The sequence below is a fragment of the Ornithodoros turicata genome, chromosome 10, assembly GCF_037126465.1.
Source record: "Ornithodoros turicata isolate Travis chromosome 10, ASM3712646v1, whole genome shotgun sequence".
Taxonomy (NCBI): Eukaryota; Metazoa; Arthropoda; class Arachnida; order Ixodida; family Argasidae; genus Ornithodoros; species Ornithodoros turicata.
The window spans coordinates 21623924-21645433 of NC_088210.1; the positions used below are offsets into that span (position 1 = coordinate 21623924).

A 21510-nucleotide genomic window follows, 5' to 3' on the forward strand; every position below is an offset into this window, starting at 1 on the left:
CACCCTTCAGTCAAAAGAAAAAGAAAAACGAAACCGGCCACAAACGAGAGACTGTTGATTCAACAGCGTGGGCGAGCACGCTATCGGGTGCTGCCTGTGGGATGAAAAACACGATACTCGGAGAGAGCCGGTGGCGACCTCCAGCTCCAGGTTACGTCGCGCGTGACGTCAGGAGGAACCTCCTCCACTCTCCGCTCCGCGCGCTTCGTAGCGCGGGAGAGGCGACGTCGGAGCGCCGTGTCGTCTGCCAGTTTATTCGTGAGAGGTTGAGCCGAGTTGTGCGCCGTCGTGCGCTGTTCTTTCGCTTGCTTCTGAACCATAGCCAAGGATTACGCGTTCCTGTCTACTCCAGCGTTTTTTTGTGCCGCACGACATGCTGCCTGCACAGCTGTTCGTCTCCCTTGTGCTGGCTAGTTCACTTCGACTAGCAGAATCCAAACGCAGAAGTCGGCCACCGATCTTGGAAGATGCAGGTCGGAAGAAGCATCTCCGCCAAACACGTGAGTTTCGTCGTCTGACATTGAATCTTTACGGCGCGCATTTATGTCGTTGTCGTTGTCAGTTTTTTTTTCTTTTTTTCGACTTATCAACTTATTGTTGTCGCCGAAATTGTCTTCCTTTTCTTCCCAAATTTTGCCGTCAGGCGACGAAATTATTTTTCGCGCAGAATTGGAATTGTCGTCTGCTTTCGTAAAGGAGCGGGGACTCGCGTTTCATAAGCGGTTTGTGCCGGTGAGCAGTGCGCATAAGAATGTGGCTGTGTTTTAGGTTGACTCAGTTTGTTACCCTACTCAAATTAGATTTGCGCGTTGTGGAGGAAGAGACGTTAGAGAAAGATCCGTCACCGTGACGAGGAAGTTGCGCATGTGCGTAGATAGATGAATAAAACGGCGAAGTGGCAGCTGCTTTTTTTTTTTTATGACTGGACGTGACTTTGGACGAAAGGCGGTCTGCCTGGTGGAATCTGCTTTTTGAGTGCTCATGATGCGAACCGCATGTTTTTGAGCTCGTACAAAATTTCCGACAGGTGCACCAAGGTCTCCAGGTGCCACATTTCCTCATTCTGTACAAGCTCCACGTACAAACCCGCAATTTCTTGATAACTCGATGACGGGTGCTAGCGAACGCTTCCTCAATGAACCGTGCAAATCCACGTGCTGCACCGTTTACGCATTGGAGCATGTAACCGGCACGTGTGCTGTTTCATTCAGCCAACCGCTTTTACAATCGCGTGTGTACGAAACCTAACGGGCTCGTTACTGGCGTGTTGTGGACACGGAATCCTTCATATACGTAACAAAATGCGGAAGCAGGCATTGAATAGAGCAGCATTCTCGCGGCAGCGTAACATACCTGTACGAAATGTACAGGCAAGCACAAGGTGTCGGCCTCTTTCCGGTGGGTTGGCATTTCTGTCGTGTTTTGAAACCGCGCTTTTGTCGACGTCGTCTACTGCGTGGTACGCCCAGCAAGCTCTTAAATGGCGACTGGCTCGGAAGGACTTCGTGCAAATGATGTCGTCCAACCTTGACGATGTGGTCATGTATTCGCGCACAATATGTTGCGACTGCAATATGTATTACGCCGCGGTTCTGTTCAGTATTTTGGGACGAGGTCGTTTTGTCACGGAATTACCATAGAAATCGCTTGCGATAAAAAAAGAAGAAAAGGAAAAATAGAAGTGGGGATGGCTACTTCTGAAAGAAAAAGTGAAGGACAAAAAGAAGAGAGAGAGAGAGAGAAAAAAAAAAAGGTAATATTCTACACGGAAGTTTCAGACTCGTTGAGCTGTGATAAACATTTTTTACTTGTGTATGAAGGTAGTACGAACCGTAGTAGGTAGTGCACCGGTGTATTTTTGAATGACTGTTACTTGTAATTGTCCTGCCGAGATATATCGGGATTTGTACGCAGTTCATTGGGCAAGAATTTTGCGCGTCCAGAGGCTGCGTTGATACAGTCGAATATATTCAATGACGCGATGCCGACTTGCACAGTTCCCTCTGGTAGGAAATCAATCTTAATGAGAAGTGCACACGGAAGAGAGAGGAGATTGCTCGAGCGTGTGTCTGCAAATGACGCTCATTCGAAAAGGAGGGAAGAGACAACGAACATCACTGCCTCGAAGGAATGTTCTTTGTGACGAAAGCAGTAGATGTGAAATGTTGCGTATAGCCAGCTCAACAACACCGAATGTCCTCTGGATGTACGAATAACGTCCCGACGGATTCGCACGGCAGATGGATATCTGAGTGATATCCATCGGACGTACGAATCCGTTTGGACGTTGTTCGTACGTCTAGTGTTGTTGGCAATGGAAAACGTACGTCAAACGAGCTTGAAACGGCGCACGCGTCAGCGCTTAGCCGACTTGTGAACAACGTTTAACTTGCAATCGGTGAAACAAAAGTACAATTCCAATCCATTAAGTCTGATGTGTGAAGAGTCGTTATACTGTGCGTTATCGATACCGTTATACCCTGATTTGTTATAATGATATACGATATCATTATAACAAACATCGCCCTGATTTGTTGAAAATGGGAGGCGTACACCTTTTTTGTGACACTTCTGCCGTCCATAATTGCAACAAAAAGGGCGTACGCCTCCGTACGTCTGACTAGAGTATTGAAAGTAGTGTATTGAAAGCGTCTGAGGAAAACCCAGGAAAAAAACCCAGACAGCACAGCCGGCATCGGGATTCGAACCCGGGTACCTCCCAGTCTCGATGTAACATGGCCAGGACGCTGACCACATTAAAAATGAACCTAACCACATAGCACGCTCCTAGCCAACCATCAGCCGGAGTGACATAGTTCTCTCCCCTGATTTGTTGAAAACGAGAGGCGTACGCCTTTTTGTGACGCTTATGTAAAAATGTTGATTGTCACAAAAAGGCGTACGCCCCGCGCTTTCTACAAATAAAGAGGTATCGCTCTGTACGATGGTTGGCCTTCAGCGGGCTATGCGGTGAAGCTTTGCTTTTAAGAGCGCACTGTCACAATTTGCCTTTTCCCCTTGAGGCACGACACGGTAATGAAGAAGCGGTAGATTGCAGCCGAAAAGAGGAAAACGCAGTGATGCGTCGCGTAGAGAAACAACGAGCACCTGCGCCTTCCTTCCGCGTCGAGTTCGGCTTCTCCCCATTACATCCTATCCTCACGGGTAATCTGTGCGCAATGTAATAAGTATGCGGTTTCTCCTATATATGCTACGTGAAAGAATACAATCGCTCTCCTCCGCATGGGTGTACTTGCTATTCGTATCATCACCATCTGTCCTCGCTATTCATTAGGGGCTGTTACCTATAGTCTAGGTATGCCCTTGTTGTGACCAGGTGGGTCAGGCTGCCGTAAAATCAGCGTCAAACAGCGGAGGCTGCCATCTTGTGGAACGCAGTTGCCAGACCCGGAAACCCGAAGTTCGCCAGTTACGGCGGCACAAAACGCCGGTGAGACGCGCTTGTGACAGCGTATGGAATGGTGTTTTTCTCTCATCCAAGATTGAGGATGTACAACGTATAGAGTTTACTTCAATTTGCTTTGACACGGATTTATTGTGGCGTTTTTGTTATACGACTATCCGAGAATTCTGGATCGTTACTGCGTGATGGAGTTGTTAGATTTCAGAAGCAAAAATTCGTGATTCGATCTTTCTGTATCAGTGTGCTTTTTTTTTAAATCCCGTGTTAGCGCCGCGAAGCAACTGTGGCTGTGTGTGGCGTACAGACGTGGACAGATGGAGAGAGGACAACAGGAAGGAGTGGGGACACGGGGGTTAGTATGCGTCCTGGGCCGACTTCAGGGGGAACTGTGCCGACATTCGCCTGGAAAGAATACTGGAAAACCTCAGGCAGCACAACTGCTGTGCTCGTACTGAATGATATGGATACTTTTTTTCCCTTTAAGCATTAGTAATTTTAAGACACTGCTAGCCAGTGATCGTCGAATAAGAATTGTGGCTTGTCTTGTGGCTTGGACCAATAAGAACGCCGTCATGCTTTTGTCACAGAAATAAATAAATTAGCAAATGAAACGGAACTACTGTGTTACGAAGGAAGTGCATGATGCGATTGCACGACGGAAGCGTCACAGGGTTTTATTGCACTCCAAGTGCAATGTAGTAACCTTGTGTGAACTTTGAATATTCGACATATTCCTTTGTCTTCCATGCTCCACCGTGGAGCACCAACTGTACGTGCACAGTATTTTTTTTTACGCCCTTCGTGTGTAAATGTCTTGTTCTGTAGCACGCGCACATTTGGGGTGTTTCACCTCGAACAAACTGAGGCGAAGACTGAGGGCGTGCTGTAAAACACCATTTATCAATGGTGTATTCTACAAAAATCACCATTTCCTAGGTCCAGCAAACTCCATTTTTATGGGCTTTATTTCATTTAAAATACGCTGTTTCAGGTTAGTGTTTTCCAAACATCCACTGTTATTACGTGTTTTTAGCAAACGGAATAAACAGGGGAGTCTATCTGCACTCTAAGAAAAAAAAGGAGTAGAATGGGGAGTAATCGCAGCTTCTAGTCCCCTAGACTGCAATTACTCCCCATTTCAGTCCCCTAAACCCGACATTTACTCCCCAGGACTGCAAATTGTCACTGAACTTCGCAAATGGTCGTCCGAACGCAACAACCTACGTAAATATGAGCTCTTGGTCAATTTGATGGCCTAGGCCTTTATATCTCAGCCAACTTAGCAATTTTCCACCCTCACACAGTAAGACACAGTTAGCGCTTCTTTCTTCTTAAATTGTGCACTATGTATGTCGCAAGATTGTATATCACTCGATATATCACGGTTGACGGTTTAATTAAAAGTATTTTCATGCATGCACACGAATTATGTACCTGGGACTCTTAGAACAGAGCGTGAAATGTAGTCTTCACTCTGTGACATTGATTTACTCCCATGCGTTTACTCCCGAAAGGGACTGTTTTTTGTGGCAATGCATTTAGTCCCCAATAGGAGTAAAATTACTCCTTTTTTATTAGAGTGTGGAAATACATCCCTTTCACACGCTAGGAGGTGTCAAATATTAATTTACTGCGCGTCCTTTTCGTTTATTGCGTAAATATTTCAAAGGGCGGGGGACTGTGACTGACGTTCACAGATAGCGTGGTTTTGCTTCCCCGCCTGAAATGCATTCCTATACACTCTAAAAACAGATGGTGGTGGTGGTAGTGGTGAGAGGGAACGCCGTTGTCGGCCTCACAGAGGCTCTAAAAACAGAGCTTCACCACATAGCGCGCTCCTAGCCAACCATAATCCCGGATGACAACGTTCTCTCCCTTGATTTGATGAAAATGGCGTACACCCCCCGTTTTCAGCAAATGGGGGGGGGGGAAACACGACGTCATTAGGGAAGATGGTTGGCTAGGAGCGTGCCATGCGGTGAAGCTCTGTTTTTAGCGTGTGCTACAGCAACGAGAGAGAGAGAGAGAGAGTTCGTGTGCAACGTATTGCTTTAGACTGTCACTGCAACCGTGATTGACTGCATGACGCAGGATCAACGAACGCTGCTGAATCACAAGCGCAACCCTCTTTCCCTCTTGAACTCCCGGGATGCGACTGCGCGCACCCTTCAGTGTGGATGTTTCCCAACGAAAAAAAAAAAAAAGAGAGAGAGAGAGAGAAAGAAAGCAAACGATATTACAAGCAACATCGTCTCCCTTAGTATACTTGATAGGCGCGTTTGTGCTTGGTTGTTTCCTTGTTTGTCTGCCGGGGGAAGACGGGGAGCGCAACTGACAACAAAATCGATGTCGAGTCTGGTTCCCAATAACAACACGGAAAGGTAGCGAGGGGATACAGGTAGCCTTTCCTTTCTAAATATAGCACATGTGCAGGAATACGCTTTCACGTTCGGTCCGGGAGTCGGTGCTTTTCGGATGTTCCGGTTCCGTGCGGATACATTAGTCATGCGCCTGTGGGTTCGATTATGTACATGCGAAACTAACATGCACGCACTTTCACATAAGCTTCTTGTTCAGAGGCTGCGAGGTAATAGGGTAGGAGAAAGCTCTCCGTCTAATTAACCTTTTGTGTTTGCGTTACAGTTAGTTGTAATACATTATTTCCTTTTTTAACGTGTCGAGGAATCCCAGATGTCGTTTCGAGACAGAGGAGGATTGGCAACCCTCCCCTCGCCTGGGCTTACAGTGAAGTCCTGCTTCCACGGCATTACCGCTTTGCTCGATCTTACCTGCTTTGCCAAGAAAACGGAGAAACGCGTACTCTGCAACGGACTGCTCGAGCATAGCTCAGATGGGTTAAAACTTGGGCTGGTTTGTGATTCATATAAAGTATGAAAGTGTGGTGGTAATGAATATATCGGGCAGTCACTTAAGATTGGCTAAGAACGTGCTATGTGGTGAAGTTCTGCTTTTAGAGGTCGAGACTGGGAGGTACCTGGGTTCGAATCCCGGTGCCGGCTGTGCTGTCTGGGGTTTTTCCTGGGTTTTTCTCGGACGCTTTCAGTCATATGTCGGCACAGTTCCCTTAGAAGTCGGCCCAGGACGCACATTCCCCAAGGGCGTTAGTCGTGATGTTGCCCACTTCTCTGAGGCCGACAACACCGGGCCCTTTTACCATCATCACCACCGTCATCTGTGGCCTGTACCTTTGTATCTCAGAATGGCCTGTACCTTTTGGGGCGTATGTGGGCCACACTTTTCAATGGCAGATGGTGACCATGTTTCTGCAAAACAACTTACATAGAAGAAAAGAAAAATTGAAAAGAAAGAGAGGGGGGTGAAAGTGAGAAGCAATACCAGAAGTATACAGAAGAAGCGTTTGAAGCGTACACAGATATATATCTAAATCTTATAGTCACGTACGCTAACCCATTATCAAAAAAATGAGCTTATTTCATACAAACCTTGTATACAAAATATACATTTTGTAACTATTATTGCACTGCGCTTTGTATTCCCATAATGTATAGGGCAGTTTAGTTCTAGTCATGAACATGCCTCGTTTGCGCGGCGACTTTCTCAACGTTTTATCCTGAATTTTGTAGATATTTTAGGGTGATAGATTATGTGTTACATGACAAGAACAATGCACGTGGGTCTGTTGCTTGGTTGCAAGCGACGAAACGCAACGTCAGCTAATACTCTGGTATAGAGTTTTGCGTACTATTCTACACTCACATTATGTAAAACCTCCGAAATACACGTGTTTGTTAATTATGTAATGCGTGTCATTAATTTCAGTCTTTCTTCAAAAGCAATCTTCCGCATGCAGGACAGGTATTCGGTGCCTATGTTCGGTTTCATTAAATGCACTTAAAGTGCATTTAACGAAACCGAATCCATGCGCTGTCATTATTCGCTAAAACACAACGTCGGTCGCGCTGTGTTACTACCTTTGGCATTGTCATCCGCGGAACGTCCGAAAAAAAAAAAAAAAAACGAAAAAAGAAATGAAAAAGGAAATAATATATGAAGAGTAAAAGAAGCATGAAAACCAGCATAGTCGTTTCTCCGCTTTCACAATATACCGTAGAACGTGGTTTCTATACACTGGTTTGACAGAAGAAATATTATTTTAGGGAAAAAGGATTTCTTTTCAGTCCCTTGCATTCTATGTGCGAGGTCCCGTGCAAAAATGTACCACATTACATTCCTTCCTCTCTCTTTGTTTAGTTTCAGTGAAGCACAGAAAACCATCGGTTCGGACACTCGGTCCGCGATGATAAGGGCTTAATAGGGATGATATGAGCTTGTTCACCAGTCCCGTATCAGGTTTGAAATATGCGGAAAATAATAATAATAATAACAATAATAATTCGTGAGCTTTACGTCGCGAGACAACTGCCTGTGGTTGCCGATTGTGAGCGGACGTATCGTTATCATCACGTGACAAAATGCGCGAAAAATACCAGGCGGCTTAACCGATATGTTGTTGTACCAGCCACGAACAGTTGAAAAAGAAGAAGAAAAGAAAAAAAAAGAGAATCACAGCAACGTACTGGTTCATGGGAGACCTGATAGGAGATGAGTGCAGTTAATTTTGCTAGGAGTATGGTAGGTCTCACTTTATTTCACGTGTTTGCTTTTCAAGCTGCTTTCTTTCTTTCTTTAGTTAGCTTTTAGTGTATTTTCCCTTCTACAAGTATCGGGGTATCCAGACCTTACGTCGTCGGGACCAACATCTCAGTATTTTTTTCCACTTCAAATTTAATGGCGCATGTGGCAAAATATATCTATACTCCGGCGTTCGTACGTTAGGCAGGAAAAACTTCCGAACACGGTCCACTAAGCATTACGAAACGGATAGCCACAGTAAATTTCTCCCTAAAGTCAGAGTAGGTCGTTTCCATCAACGCCGCGTGATTGCCCGTCCCTTCGGCATTGCGGCGTTGTCACCTGCGAAACGGTCGACAAAAGAGCGAGAGGACTCTGCTGCAAAGACACGGAATGTCGCCTGCGGACGACACGAGAAGGGACGGAATCTCTGCCAGCGGTGGTTACTGTCTTCAGAGAGAGAGAGAGAGGTGGGGTAGGGATAACGTAGCGACCTCATGCGACACGTTTTACACGCGAACAAGCAAGTGTAAGAAGTGTCGTTCTTTGCATACTCCTTTGCTGTAAGTTGTTGCCAAGAAGCATTGTTAGGTGAGGCTTTACCTTCTTCTGGCTCGAGCACGAAGGGCGCTGCTTGAAGAGTGAAAAGGCATCATCATCATCATCATTCACGGGGGTTTGTAATCGAGTATAGGTCACTCACGAAACTGTGTATAGACTCGCTGTCGTCAGTTTATTTCTCCGTTTGGTGACAACCAGCTGTGCTGCGCATGACCATTATTCAACGGCACCCTATTCGCTGCCAGACTTTCACTTTCGAGAAAGACGAAAAAAAAAAGAGGGGACGATATATCACGCTACCTATCGACCACGGTGGTCAGCTCGGAAGAAAGGCGCAAAAACCGCAATTTCTAAAGCTCGTAAAAAAAAAAAACGTGGTGATAGCTATAAAATGTGTGGCAACACAAAGCGGTTTTCGCCCGCGGAGAGGACATTGTAAAAAATAAAATAATCATAATAATAATAATAATAAAAAAAGGGAACGAGAATGGATAAAGACGAGGCGGCGTGGTTCGATGCGCTCTGCCGTGGTCCGCGCAATGATCGCCCCGAAGGGCCTCCTAAAATGACAGCCATTTTTCAGTGTTGCCAGACTGTTTTTATTGCCACGGCTGAGGTGCTATGATATCTCTCCTGGGCATCGCAGTTTGCGCGATGTTACGGAATGGTCGGCGACGTGCCACGGACTAATGGGCGAGCATCGTACAGGGCAGCTCCGGTATGATTCATTCTAACGGTAGGCGGCAATTCTATTCAGTCGTTTGGTGAATTGGCTTGCCTTGTGATGGCGAATGATGCGGAGTAAGGTCCATCAACAGTTACTTCTCGTAAAAGGCTGACAATATAGCGCTCCACGACGTTTCCTTTTACACCTTTTTCGGGTGCAAAAGGGGCGTTTTCTTAAATGAACACTTTATTTTTATTTTATTTTTATTCCGCAGGCTCGACTGTAATGGTGTAATAACATAGCTTGCAGGACACCCATCTGGAACTGTGTTTTAAATGGAATAAATATTCCTGAAGTGGAAATGTTTGTAGAATACACCATTTCGGAGGGTGTTTTACTGTATGGTGTGAAACTTGCACCACAAAGTTGTGTGCCATACACCGTAATTTTTTTTACACCCTTCAGGTGTAGACGTCGGCTACTAGTTTAACTGTAAACGGCCCTGAGAAGCATCTTGATCGGGTGGATCCTAAGAGACTGGAGAACTTTGCAATTGACACCTCAGCCTTTTAACACATATATTGAGTTATCTAATTAATTAATTAGGCACAGTAAACAGTGGAAAAAGAACGAAAGAAACTGGCGACAAGGATACACATCAGGTTGGTTTCATTCGCCGCCATCTTGTTGTTTTGTGAGCGCAATCAATCAATAAATGTTTGGTCCGCAGTTTCAAGATCGTGTACACAAATGCCATGGCTGACCTGCAAAGGTTAGACGCAGAAGCACCAAAGAATCCTCGGATAACCCGAATAATGCACACACGTGCTGCTAAGTTTCAGTGACCTGAGTATAGTACACATATAACCTTATTTTTCGTTATCGCCTACACTTCACTTGAGAGTGGTCTGAACGTATGGACAAGGTTTTTATCGCTTGGGCAAGCTCCTGTCAACTCACTGTTATCTTTGTGGGGCTCGCCTTTCTGGTTACCCAACATAGCGTTGCTGTTTTTTTGTTTTACCTTATCTGAAGAGCAATATCACAGCGTGTTTGTAATCAATAAAGGTTTCTCTGCTGGGCTGTGTGCACAAAGGATGGTGTAGTAGTCTTGTGGCTTCCTGTATTTAAATGCCGTCCTGCCGACACGCAACAGGAAATACCGCTTTTACGTGTAAAGGGGGTGATAACTAAGACTACGAGGTTCAGCCGGTCAGTGAGGAAAATATCTCGTGCAATCGGAAGCCGTCCGTCGTTTTTGTTATATCAACAATGAATTACGTTGTCTGTGGACAGTTTTGTGTCATTGGGCATTCCGTAATCCTTAACAAACATATGAATTAATGACTTCAGAGAGACGTCGTTTTGAGCAAGCGGTGAATCTCGAAGTGCCACATCAAAATTTGAACGGCATGGGACAGCTGCATGAATACCGGACCACTCTCCTCTCCTCTCTCTCTCTCTCTCTCTCCGCATATTTCCCTTCCCCTTAAACGTCAAAAAAGTGAGGACGTCATCGTTACCGACGATAACGTAAGCCAATTGCACGTTTCCTTTGGAGTGGGTGACCTCACGCTGCTGATATCTGATTGACTGACAGCGACGTGATATCAGCCACTCCAATGGAATCAGGCGATTGGCTTATCATGTTTTCGGAAACGTTATCGTGAAACTTCTACGCTTTTCCTAAAACTCCCTGATTTCCTAAAGCTCTCTATTATCTGGTCGGGAGTACGATTGTCACAACTGTGAGAGTGTGCATATACGAAGACATATGATAACAAGAGATGACACTCTGCACACGTCCCTTAGGTGGAGCTATAATTGAGAGAACCCAGTGAATCCAAAAAACTATGTCTGAACGTGTCATCCTTCGCATTAGGGAGGTTTAAAAAAACATGATCGACCTCCGATTCCTTTTCCGTGTCGCTATCAGCCAATCAGCTATCAGCGTAGCAATAGCCGATTGGCTGGTAGCGATACTGAAAGAGTCGGAGGGCAATCACGGTTTCCTAAAACTGCCTATTGATGTGCCTTCAACTGCCATTATCGCAGTTGAAGTATATCACATAATCGTGAGTTTTTGTGCATCGTACGATATTGCCTTTGCGTACGTAAGGGATAGCGTGATGCTTCTGCGCACTGCGCGAAGCTCTCTTTATGTTATGCGCATGCGCAGAACCACCAACGCTATCTCTTACGTACGCAAACGCGATAGCGTACGATGTACTAAAACTCTCTAATGTGCGTATTCGATTAGACCTCTACCCGAGAAACGTCATCATGGCGTTGGTAGACAGACTGAAACCGAAACAAATCGGAAGGGGAAGGCTGGGCTCCACGAATGACCACCTGTCCCTTTCAGGGGCCATCGTAATCCCCTCAAGACCGTGGCTTTCGGGTGCGACCTTGTCCGCCCCTATAGCTTCGAGCGTATAGTTCAACTCTACCAAATTGGTGGCGCTGTCGAACACTATGACGTCATTTGTTTGCTCAAAATTGGCTGACACATCTTACGTGCAAATCTACACCAATTACCCTGCTCATTTACTGCTCACACCCATTACCCGGGCTCATTTTTAACCACACGCACTCCTCATGTTTAGAATAGCTCTACCTCGACTGAGCGGTCCTCGCGCCTGCCGATACCGGAGGCAGCCGCCAGTCCTCCCCCGTTGATCTGCGAAGGGGAAAGTCATGTGTAAGGCGAAACGATCCCATTTGCAGTTAACGTGCACTGAGCGAAAGTCGTTAACGCCAAAAACGTTGCCAGCGCTACTCGTGTTACAGGCGTGCTGCCGTATAAGATTGGCGTCTGCCTGATGCGCGACAGGGTTTGGTTTTTTCGCCGTGTCTCTCTCAGTTTGAACGGCGCACGTCGAAACGACGACTTATGGCCTGTATGGACCACCGCGTTATTGCTCCGCGCATTATTGCGACCGCATTACTCTGCGTGTTTTCGTTGTGGGACGAACATTCGTGACCTGACGCTTTATTCGGGAACCGTTAGTGTCTTTTTTTATTTCTCTTTTTTTTTTTTCGGGCCTATCAGGTGGGAAATATAACGTCAGGAAAATTAGTGGTTTATCCAGAATCGCGAGAACACTCTAAGAAAAAAAAAAAAAAAAAGAAGAAGAAGAAGTGAAAGTGGGAGTATTTGCAGCTTCTACTCCCGTAGAGTGTGATTACTCTCCATTTTAGAGTATCCTCACCCCGAAATTTACTCCCCAAGTATGCAAATAGTCAACGAACTTCGCAAATGGTCTCCTGAATGCAATATTTTTTTAAATTCCGTGTTAGCGCAGCGAAGCAACTGTGGCTATAAGCGGCGTATAAATGTGTACAGATGGAGAAAGGACAGCAGGAAGGAGTTGGGGGGAGGGGGGGGTTAGTATGCGTTCTGGGCCGACTTCAGAGGGAACTGTGCCGACATTCGCCTGGAAAGTCTTCGGAAAACCCATGTAAAACGTCAGACGGCACAGCCGGTGGTAGGATTCGAACCCACCACCTCTCAGTCTTCAGCACGACCTTGGCTATACCATCAACGAGCGCGACGCCTTGACCCGCTCGGCCTGCATGCGATAGTGTACGTAAATATGCGCTCTTCCTGAACCTAATGGAATAAGGCTATGCAACTTAGCTAACCGAGCAATTTTCCACCCGCACCGAGGAAAAAATAGTTACAGGTTATTTCTTGCGAAATTGTCCCCTATATGCATGTCGCGAGACTTTATATATACCACGGTTTGACGGTTTAATTCAAAGTATTTTCATTCATGCACATGACTTATGCATATATAAAGAGCGTGAAATGCAATCCCCACTCTGTGACATTCATGTACTCCCGTGCATTTACTCCCTAAAGGTGCTAATTTTTGTAGCAATCCATTTAGTCCCCAGAAGGATGAAAATAACTTTTTTTTTCCTTAGGGTGCACTGGGTGTGTTGCAAAATACTTGGGGGGGGGGGGTCATTAATATAGTTACGTTTTAACAGCTTTCCACATCGTTGTGTGTCTAAAACTAGAATAACGCAGCCCCACGCCCCTTGTAGGGGCTGCTTGGGGATGAAAGGCGGGGGTGGGGTCGCCAAAGATTTGGGGGTGCAAGAGGAATCTGGATGACTGTGATTGCTTTATCTGGATGAGGCGAGGTATATAGCAACGGAAACTAATTTGTAGGTAATAGTATAGTCTAGCTTAACATAGTTTGATAGTTGGGTACACTGAGTTTGTCTTTCGAACTGCATCCGTCCGTCTCGTCGTGTGAAAGGTGTTACGAGTAGCAAGTAGAATGACAGTACTTTATTTCATGGTCACGAAATCGAAAGTGAGCGGGACAGAAGCGGGTTACAATTTCTGTATCTGATGAAAGTCAGCGGCCAAACTGGAACGCGAAATCCTCGGCAGCTTCCAGAGTGATTGGAATTCGGTGACAAAAAAAGAAAAAGCCGTCCCCTCTCGAAGCCGTCAGTGAAGATAAATACCGTAGAAACCGGAATATAGGTAGGACGTATTTTGTTTTTTTAAAGAAAAGCACACCGGATTTAAACTCCACCCCCGTTTTACCTGTCACAAAAAAAAAAAAAAATAAAACAGAGAGGAAGACTGAAGGTTCAGCAACAATGCGGGTATCAGTCGCCTTCTATGGCAGCAGGAGGATATATATATATCCTCCTGGGCATGTAACTTGTGTTGTTCTTTCTCCAACTAATTTATCCTGGATGTAATTTTGCTTTTTTCTTTTCATATAAAAACTTTATTTTATTTCCACTTCGCATAATATGGGGGTTCGAGCTCGCGTTCGAGCTCACGAATAACATCGTTAAATATTCCTTACTTGACTTCCCCTCTCTCCTATACTTCACCGGAGCAGTCCCATTCGTCTCTGCGGCGATAAGTGTAAAAACGTCCATTTTCTCGTGCCGACAGCCGTCCGATATATCACAACCAGCGTTTATTAACGCGTGAACGGTGCTCGGTGGAGGATTCTTTGCTGGTCCTCGCGATGTAGTACGTGTTTTTGCCCTTTGCTGTATTAAGTAGTGGAAACGCGTCGTTAATAGGGAAGCGGGCCGAGAGAATTGTCACGCAGTCTGCGATTGTGCAACGTCTTATACGCAGCGAAAGGTGCAGGAAATTGCGGCCGTGCCTGGCCCATCTTCCGTAATGGGGATGCTAATGGAGTTCTTTATGGACAGAGAACTCGAGAGAGATTTTCGGCCGTCTCCGAGCGCTTCTTTAAGCGACATTGAAGAGTGTCCTCCCTATTTAAGGTGCATGGAGGGCCTGCGGACAGTGTCGTTATGTAGTGACGTTCGGTGATAAGCGAGGAAATATGCGTGTAGAGTCCCGCGTGGCGCGCGGATAACCCGCAGTTTCCGGCGGGTGCAGGTCATGTTGCTGGTGCAGGTGTCAGTAAAGAGTTTTAATGCATCGTATGCTATCGCGTTTGCGTACGTAAGGGATAGCGTTGGTGGTCCTGCGCACGCGCAAAACATAGAGTTTCGCGCAGTGCGCAGATCCACCACGCTATTCCTTACGTAGGCTATCGCCTTTGGGTACGTAAGGGATAGCGTTGGTGGCTCTGCGCACGCGCAAAACATAGAGAGCTTCGCGCAGTGCGCAGACCCACCACGTTATTACTTACGTAGCGAAGGCGATAGCGCATGATGCACTAAAACGCATTATTTTTTATACCAGCACGGTTGGTGGATTGGACGCTGATAAGACATCTTGCAAAACATGCACATTGCACTTGCATGCACATCTTGCAAAACGAATAGAAAATATTTACGGGTACAAGAAACCATATATAGGTACATGTGTATTTTTCATTCTAACCTAATGTAATCTAATCCAATAATTCGTCCGAGCACGATACGTAGAGACGTGAAGACACCTTTCAGGGTGGACGAGTTTAGCACGATGGAGTTCAGTGACAACGCGTCACTCATGCCTGCGTCGCGGTGGAGGTCATAGTTTAACGACGCGGTTAAGAGTCACGTACAACCACGTTCTTAGGGGTGGCGTCATGGTGTACGAGAAATGAAAGTTGTTGACGCGGGGGTAAGATTATGCAAATGAACCCGCGTGCCTCCAGATTTGGGCAGCGCGCCAAGCTTCCGTGGAATATCTTTTCGTCTGTGGCCGACTCGTGAGCACGCTCAGACAGATAAAAAAAGGAGTCGTGCACATAAGCATTAGCAGCTTCGTCCAGAGGAAAATGTTCGGACATAACGCGCTGAGTTAGCAGCACGAACTATTGGCGTCACCCCCTGTATTGGAGGCAGTGGTCTCTTGGAATGGAACTAATGTGTCAAAGCCGCAGGAGGACTTGCCATTTTTTTTTCTTTCTTTCAATCAATCAATCAATCAATCAGGATTTGCACTGACGTCGCTCCTGCACAAATGTGTCCACGAACTCTTCTTTCGGATGCACCAAACACTCGTATTCCGCATGTTTAGATCAAGCAGGCACAAAAACGGGACAACAACAAAAAAAAAAAAAAAAAAACGCACCCCACGCTGCTTGTATTCCGACAAACATCATGCGAAGATATTCCAAAAGTCGGGTTTCATCACAAAAAGAATAATATCTTGCAGAGACTTAACCGACCGACACCGAGCCGGGTTTCATCACAAAGATAATAATATCTTACCCCGGCCTAACCAAACATTCACCGACTTAATTTATGTTCTGTTAAGTCTTTTGTAAGATAATATTCTCTTTAATCACTCATGCTCTATGTGGCGAATGAGCTGTGCGTGAGGGAGCAAACGAGAAGCTGAGCGGGAGGAGAGTGAGCATGGAGGAAGTGGAATACACTAATCACAAGTGCCGACCTCTCCAAACATTGTCATGGTCAATTAACTATACAACCTGTGATTCATAGAGTCCTTCAGAATGTTCCCGTGAGCGGTGGTGAGAGGGAGGGGGGGGGGGGGCAGCTCCACACTGGGGAAGGTTTCCTCTCCGAATTGTTGTGAGCGAAGGGGGATACGGGATATATCCTGCAAGAGCGTCCTATACGTGTGGCGACTGTGACTGTTGCACTTCGGATTAATGGCTGTCCCACCATCCAACGCAAGTAACGAGCTTTGACGCAGGCCCACGCATCACTAACATCTTCATTTTTTTTAGCAATCACTCAATCAATCAATCAATCCCACGCATCACCGAACTGATGCAGTCTTCGAACTATAGTTTGGTGGAAGAGAAAATAAAGTGGAGTGTGCGCCACTCATGAAGTGAGCGAACTGCTTCAGCTCTACTAATTGGAACAGGAAAGAAAATATATGAAAGAATAAAGACAATAAAAGAAACACAATATCACATTCATGGTCTGAATCCACCAACTTGGTGTGTGTAAAACACCGCATAGGACTTGAAGATATTTGATCGCAGGTCTCTTCTTTCCCGGACCTCCGTTAGTCGTGATGTTGGTCGCCTTGCGAGGCCAACTACGGCAAGCAATTACATCATCATCACCACAACCACCACCATCTTGGTCGCAGGCCAAAAAGACCCAGGATCTTCGTTACTTCAAGAAGTCCGCTGTGCAGTCGGGCCAAGGCTGTGCTTGCAGATGCTGCTGATGAGGAGAATCGGTACGAAAAGCAGAACGAATAAACTGCAACGAAGATCCACGCGCTCGTAAAACTGAACTTCCCCAGTGGTTTACCCCTGAATCGCAGGCACGGGGGAGGGGAGGGGGGTAGTTTCAGAAAATAATTGGGGGTGGGGTCATTATTACAGTTCCGTCATAACAGCTTAATGCACAAGTATCGACAGGTGTATCTCTGAAGCTGAAATAACAAAGGTCCCCTGCACAGGAAAAGGACAGCTACGGGGGGTGCTGCCAAACATCTGGGGGTGATAGGGGGGTGTAGGGGGGTGGACGAATCACAGACTTCACCAATCACACGATGATGGCCACTCTCTTTATGTTTTGCGCGTGCGCAGTACCACCAACGCTATCCCTCACGTACGCAAAGGCGATAGCTTATACGTAGGCAGTGACTTTTTCGGGTTAAATGCCTTTCTCAGATTCGAGGGGTAAAAATCGGGCGCTATTTTTAAATCTGTAATTCGGGGGAAAATCGGGCGATAATTGTGCCTTCGGGTGTTTTTGTTTCTCCTCTTGTCTATTAAGTCTTTTCCTAATCTCTCTTTTTTTTTTGTGTGTGTGTGTGTGTATTTTGCGAGATCGTGACCTTCCAGCGGTAATCCTCGAAGGCATAGACAGTGTTGACACACATGGGTGTATTACTGGGAACGAAAGTGACTCATTCTTACATGTGTTGCACGCGGCAACCTTTGTTCGTCTTCAGTGGAAGCGTCATTTGAGGATTTCATAGTGACTGGAATTCGGGGAGAAATCGGGTTTAACCCGAATTGGTCGGAGGTCAATTCGGGGGGGGGGGGGAATAACCGGGCGGAATCGAGTTTAACCCGAAAAAGTCACTCCCTACTTATACGATGCACCACGGTCCCTTGATAGTATCAAGGGACCGTGTCTATTGTCTGTTCGTTTCGGATAAGTAGGCTGAATGCCTAAGTGCACCTACTCCGCCTGCCCATATTATGAATCTGGCTCCCGCATGAAGAGCTCTTCTTCTGCCGTATACGATGCCTCCCGAATTTTCGCCTCCCTGCTCCTTGAAGGCTGACTGCGCGCACGAGTATAGGAAGCACGTCCAGACGTCCTTTCAAGTGAAGCGAACTCCTGTATAAAGTTGTCCTTCCGGAAGTTTGCCTACCTTGCAGCTGCTGCAAACACGCTTCGATTCCAATATCTGCCCTCACAGCATGTGTGACTAGAATTTCGTTGCGAGCGAAGGAGCGCTCGCACGTTTTCTTGCTCCTTCCCGCGCTTCACCGTATAAATATGGTGTCCTGTTGAGAAGATTCTTTTACGACGGCTTCCGAATTCTGATGCGGCTGTCTATACAGTAACACACACATGAAAAGAAACAAACAGGTACCGGCGTTGGAGTTCCGGTTAGTAGATGAGAACTCATTTGTTTCATTATTCATTAGAATAAAGTCTGGACGTGACCCGTATCATAGCACAGACCGAAACTGTCACCGGCCCAGCGTTCGCTTAAAAGTACCGCTTCTCGTTTTCTTTTTCTTTCTTTCTGAAGGTTCGTGCTCATTATACTTGCTATCTGATACAACTTGCTTGAATCGGTACCTTCCGGATTTTTTTATATTTTTATTTTTTTGTTTTTATTGCTCGCACGGCGCGAATCGCCGTGGACGAAAATGAGTGGGAGGAGGAGGAAAGAAATATAGTCGTAAATTCGCGAATAAAGATCGCAAGAAAGAAGTTTTTCAAAGTTGAAGCAGTTAGAACCACATCATTTAAAGTTTGCGACCGTTTCTGCTACGAATATGGGAAAGAGCTCATAATAGTCTCCCCATGGAAAGAAAGGAGATAAGGCAATTCGGACACACTTCATAAGAAAAAGAAGAAGAAGAAAAAAAAAAGTGCCAATTGCGGAGCACTTGCAGCTTCTATTCCTCTAGACTACATTTACACCCCATTTTAGTCTGCTTTACCCTGAGATTTATTACTCCACAGCCCTGTACATTATCCGAAAGGTTAGCATCATAAACCTCTGTGCATAAAGTCTGGAAGACAGTTTTCTACATTTATTAGAGAGACTAACGGCTGTATTCTTAAACGATCCTTTAGCAGTGAAGGAAAGAAGTGCTCCTCCACTTGAGGAGGTGTTTTGCATCAAGGAAGCATCGGCGCTATACCGTGTAGTACGCTAGGAAGGCGCGAAAGACTTACTCTGCCTGAGGCGGGGGGTTGATGGCGCAACACGGGCACCGAGGAGCAGCTCCGATGGAGGGTTGAGTGGAGGATTGTTTAAGAATACAGCCCTAACAGTTGTCGAAATGCGTATGATCCATAAAAGGACTAAAATGGCTGTCTCCTTTTTCTTCTTTTTCCTTCCTACCCCCGAATTACACATATGTCACTTGACTTGAAGCTGCATCTTGATTTGTGCAAGTCTTCGCCCAAGACGGTTTGCGTGTTTCATGAACCCTCACGCTGGCTTACTTCGTCAAGTTGCAGCCTGCCTAACTTTAACTGCGTCTGGGAGCGAGAGGTTCGTACAATTTTGCGCTTAAAATTTGCTTTGCACTATGAAAACACATTTCTTGGCGCCAACACTCATAATATCTGTTTACACCTGTCGTCTGGCACCAACACTTGCACAATGGCTTTTTACACAAATTGATGACGCATCAGCATTCATGTAAAGCCAAGACAAGGCAACATTCTGAGTGTGGCTTCCAGAAGCTACTGAAGCGCTACCCAAGTCGCTTTCAAGGCTACAAGGTAGCCCGAGCGCTGACTTGGGAAATTTTCACCACACGTGTCAAGTCGAGCTCGCTGCGTATAAGAACGCTTCAAGCCGAGGGAGGGTTCCTGAAATGCATCGACACTCTTCCAAGTCAGCCACAAATCAAGTCGAGGTCAAGTCACACGTATGAAGTCGGGGGTTAGCTGTGGTCACGGTCGTAATGAAACGAGGCAAATTCAGAGCCCAGTGAGTTATGCGTGCCTAGCATTGGTCAGCTGTTGTCTCTGAAACAGTTGTCTCGGGTTCGAAATTCTGGCACCGGCTGTGGTGTTCTTCCCGAGTTTTCCTCAAATGCTATAAGACAATTGCCGTTCCAACGTATAGTTCCCTTTATGGCCTGAGTAGCTGATGCGTCATTGGAACCTGAATCATCTTCATCATAGTTCCCTGTAGAGTCGCCTCGTATCTCCGATGCTCCCCGAACAGCACGGGATTTCGAATATCGGGAAGGCAAACATGTCGGTAATAGCGATACAGTCGATGATGATGTTAAGAAAAGAAGGAGAGAGAGAGAGAGAAAACGCTTATTCGGTGAGGAGCAGCTTTATTCTGTTTGCAACTGTTATTTTTTCCAAGACTTCGTCGTGCTCTCGACTTTCAACGCTTAACACGGCCTGTTCCCCCCCCCCTTTTTTTTTATTTCATATCTGAAGCGTATGGGCTTTTCCTTTAAGACCTCTTAGCACCCACACGAAGTTCCAAGAGGTCTTGGAGGGGGAGTCTTGCTTAAGCACTTCCTGAAAAGAACTCTTTCTGGGCTTCGCGAACACTTCTATCCTCTGAAAGAAAGCATTATGAACTGCACCACTTTTGTTTTCATTGTCAGCTCCCGTTTATATAAACAAAAAGTGTTATAGCAGCAAAGTAAAACACAGACACACACACAAACGAAATTGCTCTCGCGGTTCAGCTTCCTCATTTGTTCATCGAAGGGGTTCAATTGACAGCAAATTTTCTCCACAACAACGGAGTCCTACGTTGCTCTTTATTCCTTTGATGACCCCCTTTTCTTCTTCTTCTTCTTCCTCTTAGCTTCGCTGCTTTTGTTTTCCAGTAACGTTATCATCACACCAATGTGTCATGTCATGTCACACCAATACATACATTGGGGTGGAACTAAAATGCTCGTGCTCTAATGTTATTTGATGGCAAAAGAATGTACATGTATTTTACGTTGCTTCCAGCATCGTGTGCCGGAAATTTCCGGCCCACGTCAAAAGAATCCCTGCTGGTCGAAATTATACGCAGTCCACACTATAGGCTGACTCAGCTTACATGTAAATCTACACCAATCATTATTACCGTAAAAAGAATGATATCCCAAAGGGATACCAGCTACGACGTCGGAGCCAGCAGAGAGAGAGAGAGAGAGAGAGAAACCCGTCTTTTAATGGAGTCTAAGAAATCCCTCTTAATTAGCATAGAGCAACCTCTCATCTTTCGTATTTCTCATATTTTTTTAGGGCTGTGTCTAATATTTTGAACAGCGTGACCTTTTACCTGCAACATGGTCATACGAGGGTACCTTTGAAGTACCCTCATTGTCCAATTGCAGTCAATTGAAGTACCTTTGGAGTTATGCTTCACTGACCTTACATTAAGATTACGTTCTCCTTTAGTTTGAAAGGAAGCGCACCTTTTTTATTTACTGTTTCGTGCTACTTCTTCTTCCGCCGTAAGTTCTTCGCATATCGATTACATTAGATAAAAAATTAAAAAAAATAATGTGGAATTGTCGGATTCGACTGGGTCGGGACTGGCTACTTCAATATTTTAATCTTGGAAAATAGTCACGGAGCGAAAGGAGCTAAGGAAGAAGAAGAAGAAGAAAAAAAAGAACAACTTGAACTGCGGAATATG

At 45.8% G+C, this 21510-nt stretch overlaps 1 protein-coding gene across 1 annotated transcript in view; it reads left to right on the top strand.

The window, feature by feature from the left end:
- The first annotated feature begins 204 nt into the window (after nucleotides 1-204).
- LOC135371013 (dorsal-ventral patterning protein Sog-like) overlaps nucleotides 205-21510 on the top strand; it is a 129364-nt gene continuing 108058 nt past the window's right edge. The window contains exon 1 of the mRNA XM_064604983.1: nucleotides 205-500. Within this exon, the coding sequence (XP_064461053.1) occupies nucleotides 374-500 (127 nt within the window). The 5' untranslated portion in view covers nucleotides 205-373. The remainder of the gene's footprint in view (nucleotides 501-21510) is intronic.